At 43.6% G+C, this 19,356-nt stretch overlaps 1 protein-coding gene across 4 annotated transcripts in view; it reads left to right on the forward strand.

The window, feature by feature from the left end:
• Positions 1-19,356, forward strand: part of LOC116387984 (RIMS-binding protein 2-like) — a 55,292-nt gene that overhangs the window by 23,865 nt on the left and 12,071 nt on the right. For 3 of the 4 annotated variants that reach the window (XM_031855498.1, XM_031855500.1, XM_031855501.1), the window contains exons 3-15: positions 2,310-2,399; positions 4,269-4,391; positions 6,908-7,012; positions 10,659-10,863; positions 11,805-11,962; positions 12,145-12,224; positions 12,367-12,476; positions 14,298-15,113; positions 15,379-15,402; positions 16,512-16,663; positions 17,336-18,130; positions 18,448-18,603; positions 18,874-19,020. In XM_031855498.1, the coding sequence (XP_031711358.1) occupies positions 2,310-2,399; positions 4,269-4,391; positions 6,908-7,012; positions 10,659-10,863; positions 11,805-11,962; positions 12,145-12,224; positions 12,367-12,476; positions 14,298-15,113; positions 15,379-15,402; positions 16,512-16,663; positions 17,336-18,130; positions 18,448-18,603; positions 18,874-19,020 (2,961 nt within the window). The remainder of the gene's footprint in view (positions 1-2,309; positions 2,400-4,268; positions 4,392-6,907; positions 7,013-10,658; positions 10,864-11,804; positions 11,963-12,144; positions 12,225-12,366; positions 12,477-14,297; positions 15,114-15,378; positions 15,403-16,511; positions 16,664-17,335; positions 18,131-18,447; positions 18,604-18,873; positions 19,021-19,356) is intronic. The other variant, XM_031855499.1, reaches the window with a different exon arrangement.

The following is a 19,356-nucleotide window of genomic DNA, read 5'->3' on the forward strand; positions in this document are numbered from 1 at the left end:
GATGGAGAGAAAAGACAGAAGAGGAAGGAAGAAAGAAGTTGTCGAAGTGAATTAGTCGTTAGTGGTGTGGAGGTCTCTCCCCCAAGCTTGTCCACTCTTTCTACACACACACACACACAGATATAGATCTCAAATTTCACAACCAGGCACAGATTCACACGCACGCTACACTTTTCCACTCAAACATGGATCTGCGTAGATGTCCTCGGAGTGCTGTTAATCCCCTTTTAAAGTGTTCTTCCTTAAGAGAAGGGATAATTATCAAATCATTTATACATTCTAACCATATTTCTCTGTTGATTTGTACATATTGAAGGTTGGAATTGTCGCAGGAATGTGTGCGCGTGTCCCTTGGCTTAGCAGTATAGCAATGTGTTTACAAGATGTTGCGAAGTGTTAAGCAGAGCTGTGAATGTATGATTCACTGGAAGTGGGAGGAAGTGGAGAAGCAGACATCATTCCTGAGGCCCATAAAAAGAAGCCTTAAAAGGTCACTCTTCTTTTTTTTTCTATGTGTCTTCCTTTCTTTATTTTTGTTATCATAGCAGCCTCAAATGAACCCTGAACTTCATTTTTGCTTGAACTGTCTTTACTCGACCTGTCCATCACTTCCTTCCATTTATCTTTACATCCCTTCCGGACCCCCACCACGCTTCCCTTCGGTGTCAACAACAAGGCCACGTCCTGGAGCGTCGGCCTGCAGAGGACAACAGCAGCTGGCACCTCATGATGTGTCACGTCTTCCATAATTACCAGTCAAAGGCGGAAGAACAAGATCATTTGTGGCCGCTCTACTGTAGCTCGGTGTGGTTCAGTACAGTTGCTGCTGCTCTGTAGTCTTGCGGTGACGTGATGCGGAGGTAGCGTTACACAATAAGAGCAGCGTGTGAACTCACTCACCAGTCTCTGTGTCTTCCCGTCCTTGTCTGTTCTCGATCTGCGTCTCGGTTTGATGGTGTCTTCCTCCGACAGCCCTGTCTCTCTGCCTGCACACAAAGAGAAGGATGAACCTGGCTGACCCCTCTCTTCTCCTCTTGGCTCGGGTTTATTGAGTTTCTCGATTTGTCCTGATAAATTTGATCACAAACCTCTGAGCTGCACAATCTTCTCTTGTGCAGCAATCAGGCTCAAGAGAGCGTATTACATGTACTGTATGTGAGGTGTGTCACAGTGTTTACATGGTGCTGCTCATAGGCGTGGAATAAAAACAGCACAGTCAGCTGTGCTTTATGGAGCTAGAATGCATCTTGCCAGTCAGATGTTTTCATCAGTTTATGACACATAGGTGGCAACTGGATTAAACCCTGTTTTAAAGACTACACATCTTCTTGTTTTTTTTGGGGGCAATATTTTTAGATTCATAAAACATGTTGAAACCCCCCCACTGGTCTTTAAGCCACCATTTTAACGTAAAAGCTGTGATCTTATGCTTTTTGTATAAAGACAAAGCTGAACAGAGAAACGGCTTGACTGCTATTAATAATGACTTATTCACATTTTATGATGGCGATGCTGAGAATGGACAATCAACAGTATGAGCTCAGTGCACTAGCATGAAGTGGTATTATGGGCCAGGCTATGACCAGTCGCAGTCTCTTAAATGCTCAGCGCTGTGATAGGAGGAGAGCGATGCCCTAGTTTGAGTCTGCCGTAATTATGTAATGCTTGAGTACCTGCAGCACCAGCGGCATGACAACTTCTGAATGTGGATCTGTGCAGCAGAGAGTGCAGACAGGAACTGCACACCTCTTTTCAATCCTTTTTACGTGTCGTGCAACTGAATATCATCTTGAGCTCGCTACGTTTTGACTCAAATTATGCACTCATTTGCTTATTTAGCATTCAACTGACATATTCAGCACTCCCTCATTCCATCTCATCAGTCTGTTAGGTTTGTCCTGAATATATCTCCCTCAAACCTTTTCCCACTTCCTATTCCTCTTATCCATCCCTCTCTCTTCCCGTCTCTTACTTCCTGTGCCCCCCCCCCCCGCCCTCTTTTTTTCAGCTCTCCCCGTCCGTTCCTAATGCCATATACCAAATGGAGGGTGACAGTGTGCAGCTGTGGGTTTTGTCCTCCAGACAGCATCTTAGAGAAAAGCTTAGCCCCCCCACACACACACACATGCGTGCAGATGGAGTGGAGGGATCGGCACTAACCTGAGTGTTTCCTCTGTCGTTTATATAATAGTTTTAAGATGGAGTTGCGCTGGTTGGCTTGCATAAGTGATGCAGTCAGACATGAGGAAGAAGATGCATCATAATGTAACAACACACTAAACTCTCTTTTGTGTCTCTTGTTTATTTAGAGGGCAAAGCTCCATGCTGCCTTGCAGGAGAAAAAACGTCTGAACCTTGAGCTGATCAACCACCACCTGAAGACGTCCGACTATGACCAGGTATGGCATCGCACACGCACTGCACACACACACACACACTCGCACAGAATGATAATCAATGACCAACCAGGCCATGATCAATGGTAAAATATATTGTATATTACACTACCAGTGATATAGGTGCTACGTATCACAAGCACAAGGTCTTATAAATAGCTGCAACATCAGTCATATGTTGCTGTCTGTGAAACCGTCTCTGCAGATCAATACCCCTGCAGCCTTTTTATCATCATCATACATCTTATCGTGTGTTGCCTCTTCATGGTCTTTATATTGCTTCTTCACCCACATGTGCTGTTAATGTCACGTCTTCCATCTTTAACACACACATCATTGCTGCGTTTCCTTTCCCATCGTTGCATCCTCACTGGCACAGTCAGCCAGAGTCTCCCACTTCACACATGCATACATAAACACACACACACACACACCCAGATGGAGACAGTCTGTGATGGTAGGCGATTAGCTACCCTGGCACTAATGGTGACTTTCACAGAGGGGGCAGATTTGACACGTGTCCAGGGACTCAGCTCGGAGCTGTTGCTCCAGCGTGCCACACAAAAAAAGATGCCATCTGTGCACGGACAAGGTGGGCACAGAGATGAAAAAGGAAGCGTGTCCAGTCCCGCCACTGGTTTGTAAGAGCAATCCTGGCAGCGTGTGGTGGACGGAGCATAGGGAGGAAATGAAGGGATGAAAGAGGGAGAAGTGGCAGAGAACAGAAAGAAAGTGGTGATGTTATTAGAGAAAGCAATCACAGAAAAGACATTCTACTTTCTGTGGAGAGTTCAAGAGAATTAACTGACAGTTTCAAAAGGAAACATATTGACCCAAAATCACAGTGTGCTTGTACTGGACTCACTGAGTCAGGGTCCTGTGTGTTCACCTTGACAGTTACTAATTTCAGTTTTGAAAAAATATTTGAATGTTGCTGATTAAATAGCACAGCTAAGGACAGAATATTCATCGAATATATATATTAGATTAGAATGTTTATTTACGGGAGATACATAACACAAGGTTTTATTACCAGACCCCGGTTTTTAAAGTTACATTTTTTTATGTTGCTCTGTTCTGCGCTTATATTAGCTTTTAGTTTTAAAGGTTGTTTTTACTCACCTAATTTTATTTTATTATGTAAACCATCTTTGGGTATCTAAATAAATGCTTGAAAATGATTGCTATGCTACTTGTCCGACGTGATAGAGCTCAGATTAATAGAGCTCCTGTCATAAATTCCACGGTACGAATGAACTCGTTGCCTTTGGAGCGGTGTAGTTTTGTGCAGTCGAGTAAGCACGCTTATCTATTGTATCCCTCATCTCTTTTGCTCGTTAATGAGATGATTGGTGTACGGCTGAGGGATGGTTCTGCTCGGTCCTATGAGGCCACCTTGAGAGGAACCAGCTTGACTCAAGGCCTCTGACTGATGAAGGAGCGAGAGGCAGAACGCTTAAGTCAGCAGCTCTGTCTCATCAAGGCTAAATTGAAATGTGCTGATTAATTTCTCTTCAGACTGTGAACTCCCAATCAACCCTCCAGCACAAAAAAGAACAGCATCTATTCATAAATGTAAAAAGTAGGTCTACTGCAAGAACAAACCTCATACAAATTGCATGTTTCTTTTCCTCTTTGAAAAAAACCCAAAACAGAATAAATGCTGCATTTACTCTCAAGTAAAAACAGGGAGGAAATGAAAGTGTTTCCCCTCGCTTTGTTGGTTTTTCTGTTTACCTGTGTCTCTGCTAACCTTTTTTTGTGGCTGTTTGTATCCATGTTGTTTTTATAATCCTCTTAATCTCCTCTTGCTCTTTTTGTCTCTTTCTTGGTCCTCCCTCCCTTGCATCTGGACTCGTTCTCTTCATGTAGGTGCGATCAGACTATGAGCAGCTGAGACAGACCTTTGCTGTAGTGAGCCAGGAGAGAGACGTGGCCCAGCAGCAGAGGAGCCAACTCCAAGACAAAGTGGAGAACCTGGAACAGGTTCTAAAGGTCAGGCGTTGTTGAATTTATGTTTACTTTCATCCTATATACCCCTCAATACAAATATCAGTAGTCTTCTTTTAATAACTCCAACTCTTCATCTCTCTATTCATCCCTCTATTTCAATGTGTGCTCGCTCCACTGGTATTCTTCGGTGCACTCGTAATGTGTGGCATGATACTACATGTTTTATATTGTTAATTCATTTTATGACCAGTAAGTGTCAGTAATGAACCTTTGGATGACTTGATTAAAGCATTCTGATTTGCCATTTTTCACATATGCCCCCCCAAGGAAAACATTTCCTTTCACTCCCACATTTAATTGCCTGCAGTTATGGATTAAATGATGTAAATCAATTAAAAGTTAGTCCAGGGATTGATATCATAAACCTGCAATAGTTTCTTCTTCATCTCTCCCGTTCTCTGAGCAATGCGTCTCTAAGGCAAACCCTGCACATGTCTTACTGCTAAGTAGGCATAGCAAAAGAATTAGGAGACCCCGTTTATCCTCCTTTATCACCACTGATTCTATCCGTCCACTTTTTCATCTGACATACTGTATATCTCACCACATTTCTCCAGCATTCCTATCTGCACTCATTCATCCCTCGTTCACTTCAGCGGTTCTGTTCGAGCTCACCCCGTTCATCAGATTGGGAGCTTTTTCCAGCCCTATTTCTGCTGCCTCTTTTGGAAATATCCAAATCTCCCATGTGTACGTTTTCTAAGAAAACTTCAGAAGGAAAGCGATGCAACTCATGAGGTGAAGTGTCATCGGATTCATGGAGGGGCTCTTTTTTCACCGTCTTCTAGTCTGCCAATAGTAATCAGACACAGTCTCCCTGCACCGTGAGAGGCGCTCTCATTACAAATCCTCGCCTCCCTGCATCTCCTATCGATTGTCTGTTTGTCAGGATATTTGAGAGAGAAATGTACCCATCTGAGAAAAACTGACCTGCTCCCTAATACAGCAAAGAAAGGTTTGTCACTTTCTCATTGTGTATTGATTAAGCAGACAGAGATTAAGCAGACAGAGACTATTTACACAGGGCAATGTGGGTGAAGAGAGCAGAGATGAAGGAGATGCAACATGGGGAAAAAAAATTGCCAAAACACGGACTTCTTCAGTCAAAGCTAATGAGATACAGCACTGTCAATCTTGGCTTTAAAATGATGTTATGTGGTAACAAAAGACTTATTTTATATGTGGGAATTTAAGACACTTCTCTGTCATACAGAATGTCTAAAGGGCAAGATGCAAGACAAATGTAAAGTGGCCTGTTACAATTGTCACTGAAGAGGACAGTCCATATGATTAAGCAGTGCTAGTAGCGGCTAATGTAGCTTCGAGCCACAAGCAGAGAGGAGGAGTGGGGTACAGTGGTCTGGTTGGTAAGCTCACTTCTTTTTAACTCCATGCCCCCCAACTGTAGTCTTCAGACATAACTGATGTTGCAATCACTTAAGAGTTCCCCTTTAAGTTTGATTCAAGTCCAAATCCCAGGTTTCAGGTCTACAGTTCTGCTAAGCAGTAAACATCCCTCGTCTCAAAGATATTTGTCTGTAGTGTTGTAGCAGAGTGGGGGTTCCTGGCACAGCTTCGCCTACTTATAAAGGTGCACGGAGAAGGGAAAAAGTGTCAAAACGTATATATAGTATAATATTCTATATATATTTATAGTATATAGAACAACTTTATAGACCAACGTGTTTCATCAGTCATCATGAAGGCCACAAACCAGAATAAGAAAGGTTGGCAGTGGTCTTGAGATGCAGACTTGTGTACGGCAGGTTGTTGGTTTAAAATCAACATCTGTCTCTGGTTTAACGTGACATCACAGAGTGTTTGCTTAAAATGTAGGTGAGTTCATCAAGCCTACCGAGAATATCCAAGAGTTATAAAAAGTAGTTTTTCACTAAGGCTCCAGTGACAGCCTCTCAGCCAGCCCAGTCCTCTGCAGCTTAGAACTTCTCCCTGATTATGCAAAGCAGTAGCTGCCTGCTCAGGACACCTCGAAGCCACTCCGGGAGGTAAAGAGGCTTTTCTTTTTTCTTTTTTTCCAAGGGAGAGAGAACACAGAGAGAAAATGATGAATGTCAGAGCTTTTTAAGCTGTCTTTTCTTCTTAAGCCCGTGGAAACATCTTATGGCCTTAACTCTGTTTCTGTAAGATGTGGCAGCCGGTCGTGACTTCGCGGATAGATACTGTATGGTTATGACTCGGCTAATTTGGGAAAGGGTAGATTTAGGATCAGCGTGGGTGACCATGCGTGACAGCTTTTGTCTGAGTCAGTTCGAGTCAGTATACAGTGGGTTGCATCTGATACGCATTATATGAAAAGCTCATACTGTATAGCACTCTTTACTTCCGCAGTGAACTTCAACACTTGAGTGCCTTAGATTGCAAAATCTGCCTTTTAAAGAAATAGTTCAACTTTCTAGCTGAAACGGTATACTGTCAACAATCATCTCTAAAGAACATCCGTCAACGTAACCGCATCCTCTCTCTCTCTGTTTCTCCAGCATATGCACGAGGCTGTAGAGCTGAAGCAGCAGCTGCAGATAGAGCATGAGCAGGCGTTGGTGGCCCTCCACACCAAGCAGAAGGAGATCAATCAACTGCAAAAGGTATGGACTTATGGATAATGGCAAAAATACAAAATTTGTCATTGAAAGTTTACTTTTTTTTTTTTTTTTATATACTTTTGACACAATGCTCCCTTGTAATTGATTTTGTGATAAGAGCAGTGACGAACTGAAGCTGCTTGTTCAGTAACTGATGTGTCAGTAGTCACTTTGTGCTGAATCACTGTCATTGAATCGCTGCTACTGTATCAGAAAATATGAAGACCTTAGAAACCTGTCAAATGAAGTAAAAATCAGCAGATTTTGTCCGAAATGCAGTCTCAGCTGACAACACCTTTTGATATTGTTTGACAGCGTGATGAAGAGCGCTTTGCTAAAAATGTTGCCTATCTAGTTGATAAATTTAAACACCGTGTCGACTTTTTTTTCGAGGCCTCGTATCATGTCTGGTACCTTTTTTATTATTGGGATATATTCTTACTCTGCTTGGAAACTGGTTAGATAGAACTGCAAATATCACAAGGGACACATGGATTTAAATTACAAGTGCTTTTGATACAACAGAAACTGTTGATGTTTAATTATCTGTCTTACCGTCTTGAATTTTGACCTAATCATACATTCAATCACCCTGATGTTCAACGTTGTGGAGCCTACATTTTCAATTGTTAAATGAACAAATATGTAGCTTTAAAGAATTAATTTGTTGCATCTTTGTCCTGTTGCAGCATTATTTACAATTAATTGTTTACACGCCATACAAAGATAAAACAAAAAGCCCATTCTTATTCTATTGACTGATATGTAAATATACTCAAAATACCTGCTGGATTAGAGCATGCCAGCTTTTATATGCCTTAAAACAGCGGAATAGTGACTGCTTCCTCAGATATCTGTCAGGTTTTTCCGTCAGTTGTCTCCATGTACCCACTTATTGCACTGGCGTCTTTTCAAAGAGAAACAAACAGACACGAAGCAGATGCTAAGTAATTTGTAAAACTAAGCAAAGACGTTTTTTAATGTTGAAAACTGTGCTTTTACTTCTGCTACCAGCCACTTCTTGCACACTAAAATAAATCTGTTACTGCTCATCAGAGCCATCAGGAGTAGGCATCTCCTCAATTACCAGTGCTGGGATCAACCTCTGTATTGGGTTGACAGTATGTCAGCTGTGTGCGGTCTATTCTACCTCATGGACTGTGATCACGGTGTCAGCTGCCACTGTGCGTCTCTATGTGTTCACTGCAAGCTATGGTTTCACGCTGACCAACAGCATGAGGAAGCAGTGCACCTGTTAGAGGTACAGCTTTACCTCAGTGTTACCTTTCTGAGATATGGTTTAGATCTGTTTTAAGCTGATGAAATGAGACAAAATAATCCGCCAGATGTTTCACATAGTATTAGACAGATGTGGAACAAGTGCTACATATAAACATCTAAAAATCACTTTATCTGTAGAAAAAAGAAATCTGTTGTAAAGTCTGTGCACCACTCACACAGGTGTTTTAAATTACACTGGCTGATTGCACCTCTGCTAGGAATTCAGTGTTTGCTTAGCCCTGTCCCTCTTTGTTAACATTACTGTCAAGCTTTCTGTTTTTTTTCCCCAGGATTTTTGAAATGTTTGCTTGATTTCAGATAGATTTCTAGTCAGCAACCCTCAAGGGACACATCATGACGATGATGTAGAAGTGTCTAAAATCTACTCACAATTGAGTGTTCCATGCGTAGAGTGTAGTTTTAGACATACTTGGTAACTCTAAGAACGATAAAGGTCTGAACAGGTGCATCAGCAAGACGTTAACGAGACGTCAATCTGCACACGGCCACACAGCCTAGAGAAGAGGTCTAATCAGGCCAGTGAAGTGAAAACACCTGTGTGTGTGTGTGTGTGTCTGTGTGGACAATACATGAGTAGGGTCTTTGATGTTAAGCACGGTGAGGAAAACCAGGCCTAGGTTTGTGGATAACTCTGTCATGTTTTTGGATCCTTTTTTAATACAATTTCTTCGAGAAGTGGAAGAGTAGTGGCATCGTCAGGGTGCTGGCTGATGCCCTCTGCCCTGAATCAGGTGGTTTTGGCATAAATTGTGTTTTTTAAAATTTGAAATCCACTGACGATAAACTGGCCTTTTCCCACCCAGAAGTGCTTGTGAACAAATACTGTAACACCGTGCAGGTTATTCAATACTCCAGTTTGTGACTCATACCCCAGAGAGTCTAAAACAATCTGTAGCTCAGCTTCTGTGTTTGCAGCTATATTCCTATATTGTCATTTGTCTTCCTGTAGGTTTTCTGTACTTTTGCATTGTGAAATATTCCTCCAAACTTTAACAATAGTTGCAGATTCCCATTAATCCTGCAACCAGGCTGACATTGATTACTAAATGTCCCTATGATCAAATCACTGACCTGCTGTGATTCATCAGTCTCTTAAGAAGCTTGTCACTGGCTCATCTACTCAAAATTATTTTCTCATTTCACTCTAAATCCTTTTGTCACGACAATAGGGTGCAGACTCCTTTGCATGTGGTTCAAGTCAGGTGATGTTATTATCCAGCTGAAGCACTTTAATACGATTTTACTGAGCAAGCAGCCTGAGTTAGGCTGAGACAAACATCAGGAGTTTGGTCTGAGAAATGGAAGCTCCACAGTCGTTGAGTTACTTCTCTTCTTGCAAATCCCTTGAATCAATTGCTAGTCTCTGTCACATGCCTGTTTCTCTACACTAATGAGCAAACACACACTTCAGCAGGAAGAAAAACATGTCTGTAGGGTCAAACTCAGAAACAAACCCCTGATTCCACAGTCCTGTGCTCGGAAGGCTTTTACAGATTGACAAACATAAAGTTATGTTTCTTTTTGGTTCCTTTTACTTTAACTTCATGTTGCTTTTGTATATTTATCTGCACCGATAAATATATTATTGCATTTCACTTTTAGTCTTTGCATCGATTCCAATGTCATCTAGTCGTGTTTGGTTCTTCATTATGTTTTTTCTTTTAAATTTTCTTCTTTCTTTACTTTTTTCTTTCTCCTTTTTTTTGTCTGAACAGAACAATAAGGACAGAATGTTTCAGGTATTTACTTTCCTCCCTGATTAGTTTGATGTGTGAATATTCAGCAAATCATTAAAACTTTCAAAACCTTATTTTGGGGGGCAAATCGAGAATCCATTTGTGCCCTGAATGATATCGAGTATTACTATACTCGCCGTACACCCCATCCATCTTCCTCGACTTCCTCCGATATATTTATGATATGCCATCTTTAATGTCTATGCTGTAAGTGTTATAATCCTCTTAACTACTTGCAGTACTTAGGCTTCCTTATCAGAGTTTAACAGTATCAGCAGCTGCAGCGGTGCAGATGCGTCTACACTTCCATGTGCTTTGATTAGACTGCAGTGGTTCCAATATAACATGCTGCTCAATGCTGAAACATGGCTCTTTAGGGATCCCTTTCTAATTGGGTCTTTGTTTGATCAGCAGTAATAGATGAAACGTTGGCTGTTCTTCAGAGAATTCCTATCTGAACATTACATGTGATGAAGTACTCTCCGTGCTTTGTGTGTGTATTTTCCCCTCATGTTTCACTCTTTACCTCCTGCTCTCTCCCTCTTTCTCTCTTTTGTTTCTCTTGCTCCTCTCGGCCATCACACCCCCTCTCTTTGTTGTCTTTTTCAAAGGTCAAGGTTCGTGACCTGGAGCAGAAATGCAGGTCACAGAGTGAACACTTCCACCAGCTGTCCAACGAGCTGCTGAATTTTCGTTTGCAATCAGATACTGTGGGCATCCTTACAAATAATCCTGCCTCCACATCCCAGATCCCTCTCTCATCAGAGAAGACACTCTCCCAAGTCATCGTTGGATTTGAAGCCCAGACGGAGAACGGTGGGTCAGGGCACTCGACTCACAGCCAAACGTCACATGTATATGTACACGTTTGAGACGCCAGGTTTTGAAAAGGAAGGAAAATCGACACTGCAATAATTTTGAGACTTTATTTTTTTTAACCTGTCCATCGTGAGTCATCAATGGTCCACTACCAGTGAGGTCCACCCGTTCTAAAAAATAATGACTGCACTCTGGATAAAAGCATTCACCAAATTACATGTGATCAAAAGGCCTCTGATCAGAATGAAATGAGAGTCGGAGTGATCTCGTCCCCAGACGGCTCACATAACAGCTGGATCAGCTCGCTCCTGACCAGAGGTGGACAACCATTAATGGCAGCACTGCTTATTCATGATCAATATCCACCCTAATTGATCATAGGCCTGATGTATGACATGAATGTGGTTTAACACATTAGTATTCTAGCGACACATAGTGCAACCTGCAGAGCCAGCAGATAGAGCCATATCAACGATGTAGATTTATACAGTCTGGCACAGACCAGAGGTCTTTGAAGTGCTGGAAATCCTGTTTTATCTTTCTCTCCACTTGAAACAGAGGGGGCACTCACTGATGCTTTCGGGCTAATGCATAATATTACTCACTCACAAACCGCAAGAACCCACTGATGCCGTGGACCCATGTTGTTGACTGACTTTAATTTCCTCAAGGAATTCAGCTGTTCACACTCTTAGACTGCAGTTTTCTATTTTGAGTTGAGTTTTTCAAGTGTTTGTGTCCCCCCCCTCCACATGAGGACCTCAGTGGTATTTAATGACAAATGTATTGCAGATGTGAGGTGGAATAGCCTTTGCCATGAAGTGTGTTTGCTGTACACTCGCTTCAACAGGAGATCAATAGCTGTACAGTGAGCAGCAAATGGGTGCAGAAGGAATGACAGTTGCTCTTTATTTGCTATGGATATCGATGTCTCCCAGGCGATGAGAGCGCGGCAAACACGCCTCTACTGATCTCCCAGTTCTCGCCCTGCACACCACAGACTGGAGACAGAAAAAGACCAGAACCACTGTCTGTCAAGTCCAGCACCGTGACGACGGACCGCCCCAGCAACCCTCGACAGCGGACCCCCTCAGAGGTGGGTTTGATGCATTGATGTGACCACTATCGCATCAATGCTTGTATGACTTATCATGTCTTCAAGATAGTTTTAAGTTTGTCATGTTTTCAATGGCTTACTTTGCTTTGGGTTGAACCCTAGTTATGAATAGCATGCATGTAGTATATGACATTAATGTCGGTTACGTTGTCAATCTATAGATGGAGGATGAGGCCAGCCCGTCACCCAGGTCCAAGCCTCGCTACACAGGCCAGGTCCGCCTTTGCACTGCCCGATACAGGTGAATGCTTCAGGAATCTGTTGATTTTATTGCAAATAATCTTTTTTGAGTTTACTAATGAACTGCTTCTTTATTTAAAAATGTAAATGTAAAAAAGCTACTGTCATGAAAACTAAAAAAAAAAAGGAACTCCTCCTTTCAGTTATAACCCTTACGATGGACCAAACGAGCACCCTGAAGCAGAACTCCCCCTTGTGGCTGGGAAGTACCTGTACGTGTATGGAAACATGGACGATGACGGCTTCTATCAAGGTGAGAAGTAAAACAAGACGCAGAGATTACATGGGAAATAATGATTAAAAAAATAGTCAAAATTGCACTTTATATATCAAAGATTACAGTACAGCAGGAGGTGTCCTTTGTTGCCTTTCAAGTCTGTGGTTTTGCCCGAGTCCCTGTCTGCTGCTGTAGCAGAGAATGCTTGACAGTCACAACAAGCGTGTGCATCATCGCATATTGATTAATCTCGCAATGAGACAACATGCCAAGATCTGTGTCTGCCAGCTCACAGTTATCCCCCAGTGAATTTGTTACAGTCAACATCCTTTTAAAATTACCATGTCATATACTGTGCTGTGCATTGTGGGTATATATATACATCTTGTATATACTCTATACTTGTCACTCTACAGTATATCTTGTTGACTTTGTCCTCGATGTGCGAGACATGACATAACATCATGATCAAACCTTAATGTAAAGAGACTGCAATGCTGACGCAATCATCACTGTAAACACTGCTGCTCTTCTTGGGCATCATGACAGTAGCAGTATCTGTCACCCTGATACTTATGTCATACTGGTTATTTTAACCTTGCGACCTGAACTGCTCTTTGTCAGCACAGTCAAACTGTATTTGGCTCATGTCACTGTGGTTTTCTTAGAGGTATCAAATATTTTAGCAGTTTTCTTGAGACTGATCCACCTTCACTTTGGGCTCTGATGTTAGAGCTGTTGCTGAGCTGCATATTGCTTTGAAAGCTCTCTTTTAAAGCAATCAAAATCCAGCTGACATTCAACCTGTTACTTTGAAGTTAATCATTTACCCACTGGGTGTTTAAGTTAATTTGCCTACACCTGTATGTAAGTATGCTCTGTGTCAGTGTCACCAAGAACACACCCTGCACCCTTTTTTGTAACTGGTGATTGGAGTGATTCTCTGTCTAATCTCTTTAAAATTATGAAGGCTTCTCCATCAGAGGCAATCCTAATCCCCCTGACTAGAAATCCTGCTGACAGCGCAGCCCACTGCAGACACAGTTGTACTCAGCTGTAGTGATTCATTAGCTGTGGGCGGTGAAATTGCATGGCATCGTGGAAGAGCCTTGTATTTACCACGCAGGAGGGAGACTGATGCCTCAGACCAAGCTGTTGTCAAGATGGGACCTTGGTCCCTTTTAGCTCGATGACTAATCCAGCAGGGCTCAGTTTAATCATCAGCGCACACAAACAAAACACACACTCATTCGCACATGAATACACAAACACACACAGATGTTCTTAAGGTCTCCCAGGCCTCTGTGGAGAAAGGGATTGAAGGACAAGATGATAAGGAGCTTTTTTGAAGACAAACTTCTTCCCTTTGGGAAAAAAGTACAGTGCAAATCTACGCTGTTTTTTTTTTCCTGCATTGACCGCAGCATCTAAATGCTCAGGGGTGTTCCTGGAAATGTTCAAAAGTGATGAACTAAAGTTCACGTTCTTCAAAATGTTGAAATGTTTTCTGAGTTCTGTGTTTACTGGAGAGAGTACAAGAGATAGCATCAGAGCAGCAGTTAATCTTACGTCTTAGGGAATAGCACGTACTGTATGTTTACATATCTGACCTAAAATAGATCTCACTGATGATTAGGTGTATTCAAGTTACAGCTTTCCTTGTGTCTTTTTCTTGTAAGGAGCCATTAGTGAGCCTAATTTTAACATTTGCGTGAGGCATTGCGGAGGGACCGTCTTGCTTTCCTATAGAGACAAGACAAGGGTAGCATTTTCATCAACATGAACAGGAAGAATAAATGCACTTTGTTGAGTTATTCATCTCCTACAACTTCCAATCTATGTATTTTTGTGTCACAGGGGAGCTGCTAGACGGCCAGCGAGGACTTGTTCCCTCCAACTTCGTGGAATTTGTCCAAGACAAGGAAAAACTAGCGATTGAGTCAGGGGAGGGAGGAGACGACCTGGGCTCTCTGGACCATATGCCCCTGGCCTTGATGGCAGTGGATGGAGGTGCCCAGGACGGCCTCCTGGGCACATCTAACGCCTTGGTTCCCTGTAGCAATGGGACAGGGGGGCCCCTGGACCCTGACGACCTGGCTGAAGACGTTGTGCCTTATCCCCGAAAGATCAACTTGATCAAGCAGCTGGCACGGAGTGTCATCGTGGCCTGGGAGCCTCCACTAGTGCCTTTGGGCTGGGGGAACATCTCTGGCTACAACGTGTTAGTAGACGGGGAGCTTCGCGCCAGTGTAATGTATGGCGGCCGGGCCAAGTGTTTGCTGGAGAAGCTGGACCTGGACGGCTGCGTTCATCGCGTGTCGGTGCAGAGTGCCACGGACCGGGGCTTATCGGACGAGCTGCGCTGCACCTTGCTGGTGGGGGCCAACGTGGTGGTGGCGCCGTGCGGCCTCCGGGTGGACGACATCCAGCGCGACACTGCCGAGCTCTCCTGGTTGCCTAGCAACAGCAACTACGGTCACAACGTGTTCCTGGACGGGGCGGAGCACGCGGCGGTAAAGCCGGGACGGTACAGACTACGCTTCGTCAACCTGAAGCCCCTGACAGTTTACAAAGTGACGGTGGTGGCACAGCCGCACCAGGTGCCATGGCAACTGCCGCTGGAGCAGAGAGAGAGGAAAGAAGCCGGCGTGGAGTTCTGCACTCAGGCTGCAGGTCAGCAAAAGCTCATTGCTATACATACAGATACCAATAATATATGCATAGCGCCAAAGCAGACGTTTGCTTGTTTTTAAACGATCTTGGAGACAGATGGAGACGACAGACTGCTACTGCTCTGTTTATGACAGTTAACTGTAATGCCGGCTCAAATATGTGACATAATGCCATATCAGTGTTAAGGTTATTGTACTGTGCTATAGAAGAGTACGGTACATAATTGCCTTACCTTTGCCGTTGTTGTGTATTGTATTCTGTCTAGGTCCAACACCATATTGCAGAACAGGTCAGAATGAAACATCAGTCGTGGACTGGGTTTCTCCAAATCATTTTCTTCTATTGCAAACCAATGGACAGAGATGACATTAGTGCTATGATACTTTCGGAAGAGGCTTGTGGTCATGGAACTGAGAATAATGACGTATTGTTCAATTAAGACATTTGGGCAAAATGGCATTTATTGAAAAAGATTTGTCATCTACAAACAATGTATCATTTATGTATCTATTTAAATGAAAACGCATTAAACATCTTTATAAATCAATTATTTTTGGAAACCAAATTCTAATTACATTTCTGCCCAGGTTTGCTCACTGCACTGAGTATATCACTGATTAGAGAGCAGCCACGCATCACACAATATGATCAGTTATTATTCTGATGAGTCATTTCCTCAGCCTATAGCCTAGCCTGTAGTAACCAGCACTATATAAAGCAGTGCCTCTCCACTGCTCACTGAAATGACCATTTTGTATGAGTGTGCATTTGCCTCTGCTTGACTGCAGTTGTGCATGTTTTATCCAGTGATCCAGGAGAGTGGAAGACTAAGAATGAGCTGTAGTCTCTCCGGATTGTGTCCTGCATGTGGAGACAACAGCGCTCACCTCACATAAAGAGTAGTATGAGGTTATGGTACAGCACTAGGCCAGAGGAATACACACTGCAAGAAATACTGCTACACAAAGAGGATTGCATTTCACATCACAGTTTGATTTTGGAGTATATTACATTAGATAATGTTAATGTACTGCCATTATAACTTCATTATAGTCATATTAATAATTGGCATTTTATAAACACAGCACACAACAGCCATGTCATATTATCACAAGTATCCGCATGAACTGTGCATATCTACAAAGTATAAATATAGTGTTGTGTAATTCTTTCACAAATATAAATATGACAAGTGAAATTACAAATGAACCCAGTTTGTTGCGTCTTGAATCCTCACCCCCACCTCACTCCCTCTCATTTCTGTGCATGGTTGTGTGTGCACCAATTTGTGCATTTGATGAATGCTTCACACCCTTTCCTCTTGTTTATATATTTGTGATAATAAAACAGTAAATGATTACACAACTTTTAAACTTTTTTCCCCCCCTCACCTCCCAGGCCCTCCCCAGCCCCCCCAAGATGTACAGGTGCTCTGTGGGCAGGCTCCAGGGGTCCTACAGGTCCGCTGGAAGCCCCCCATCCTCTCTCCCACAGGCACATCTAATGGGGCAAATGTCGTTGGCTACGCAGTCTGCACTAAAGGACAGAGGGTGAGTTAGCAAGTGTTACCCACCAAGACTACATCCTCTGCTAAAAGGCATCTTGAGCTAAAGGCATCAATAATAGTAACAAAGAAAACAAGTGACTTCGTGCAGCAGCATGAATAGTACCGAGGGACCGGTTCGTGGAGAATTCCCAAGCATATGAGATCCATATTTCAAAGGCCTACACAGATACAGCAAAACACTGATTGGGTTGTTCTAATCATATTTAATCCAGTTGAAACATGAGAACATGCATCACAGATGGGGTGGTAATAGAATCTGATGTTGAGTTGAGCATTATGTCATCAGTGGCCTGAGTGCATACACAGCAGTGCCACCTACTTGTGATTCATGTTCAGAGCAAGCCTCTCAATCTGGGTTCCTGTGAACATCCTGGAAAAGGTCTCTCACTCCCTCTGGTGACTGCCAAAGTAAAACACACTATGTTGAAACGTTGACAGCATGGTGTTTCCTGCTTTATTATTTGCTTCACATACTAATATTAACATTGATAAATTGTGAAGGAGGTTTGGCTCAGAACAAGAGAATATTAACTATTTTCGTATCTTAGTCTTAGAGTCTTGGGATGCCACAAAAGAAAAAAGTTGTTTCAGTTGTTAGAAATGATTATGCCGCTTCTGTGTATGTTGACATTTAATTTTCTCTTTTTAAATCCAGATAGCTGAAGTGTTGTTCCCAATGGCAGACTATGTTACTGTCGAGCTGACAAGGATTCAGTGCCTGGAGGCCAGGGAAGTCATCGTGAGGACGCTGTCAGTGCAGGGAGAATCCCAGGACTCCCTTGTCGCCGTCATTCCAAACAACCTCCTCGTGCCTCTACCTGCAATCCCCCTGCCACCGCCAATGCACCCCCACGCAGGCCCCCCTCCACACCCCCATGCTCAGCCCCACCTCCAATCCCCTCACCTTCCTCATGTGTTCCCCCTCCCCCCAGAGGCCCAACTTCCTGCTCCACCCCAGGCCCACGGACAACCACCCCCACCCCATCCTCCTCACCCTCAACCCCATCCCAGACTCCCCCACCCAGGTGGACCCCCGCAACCCCAGCACCGACTCCCACATCCTCAGCCCCAGCCCCTACACCTTCCGCCTCGCCATCCGCACCAAGGTCCCAGGCCCCAGCACCAACTGCCTCTGCTACCCCACCCCCATCACCACCCTATACCTCAGAGACCAGTATGTGCCAGAGACCTGGATGCCAAAGACCACGCAGCCCACCACGGGGGAGCTTTTCCACCTGGCCAGCCTGGCTGGGACCTAACACGCTCTCCCACTTCCCAGCCTCCTGTGCCCATGCAAGGCCACACCCTTGAGGCCCCTCCCCCTCCCAATCCACGTTCCCCCTCCCCCCAGAGGATTCTTCCTCAGCCCAGAGGCACGCTCATCCCAGACACTGTCGCCAAAGCAATCGCCCGAGAAGCAGCGCAGAGGGTGGCAGCAGAAAGTGGCAAGGTCTGATGAAAATGGCAATGCATAATCCATTCACATGAATGGAATTACACAGTCAAGAAAGAAAAGGAAACTTGCAGCATGACAATAAACAGTGAATTTAATTATAATTTAAAAACACCTGTAAATTAGCTTGAAATGAAGAGAATACAGCGATCTATTGATTATGTACAAAATAATATTTGGCTTTCTATGACTGTCAGTATATTCACACCATAAAATAAGAGAGTATTAAACTGTCAAACAAGTAAAGATCAAGTACCACTGGTATGCCTCCGTCTCTGTTACTTACTTACCTCACTTTTCGTGCATGTTTTCAGGTGGACAGGAGGCAGGGCAGATATGGAGAGCAGGGTCAGTCATTTCACCAGCATCATTCTGACGAGGAAGAGGAAGATGAAGAAGGGTTTGCGCGCGGCCGTCGGAGAGGACCCTCAGTGGATGAGTTCCTCAGAGGCTCTGAGCTCGGGAGGCCGGTAAGAACAGCGATGAATCTTTTACCTTACTTTTTGTCCCAATGTGTTTTTCAATGGACAACCTCTTACGTGTGTGTATGTTTGGATGTGTGTGCATGCATGTCTGGGTGGTTGCATGCATACACTCCTGTGCCCGTGTCCCTGTGTGTGCTCACATGCGTGTGTTTGCCCATCCATGTATGTTTGGTGTGCGCATGTACGTACGGATGTATGTGGACTTAAACAATTGCGTCTGTGTGTTTGTTTGTGTGTGTGCGTGACTGCCAAAAGCCTCACTATAGTCACAATGAAGATTATCACAGCGAAAGCAGCCGGGGCTCTGACCTGTCTGACATCATGGAAGAGGATGAGGAGGAGCTGTACTCTGAGATGCAGCTGGAAGAGGGACGTCGACGCAACTCGCACAACACACCCAAGGTGCAGTTCTTTGCACTTATTCTAAACCCAAAAGTCATAACCACCCAAATTTATTATTAGTTAGTGAACTGCACGGGCACAGATACTTCAATTGAGACTGCTGCCTTGACATGCATTTAATTAAGTGTTGTTAGTGTGTGTGCTGAGTTTAGGTAAAAATAAAAATAAAAAACAGAGAGAAAGAAACTGGGTTTCAGCACTATGGAGAGAGACAGACTGGGGTTTAATGCTTTCAGGCAGCATTTCCACATACCAGTGAAGAGAAACGGTTCTGAAGCAACATCTTCAGAGTTTGACTATCAAGTCTGGCCCAATGTGTGTGATATTAGTCAGCAA

This window comes from Anarrhichthys ocellatus, unplaced genomic scaffold, assembly GCF_004355925.1.
Source record: "Anarrhichthys ocellatus isolate YVR2014 unplaced genomic scaffold, GSC_Weel_1.0 scaffold16, whole genome shotgun sequence".
Taxonomy (NCBI): Eukaryota; Metazoa; Chordata; class Actinopteri; order Perciformes; family Anarhichadidae; genus Anarrhichthys; species Anarrhichthys ocellatus.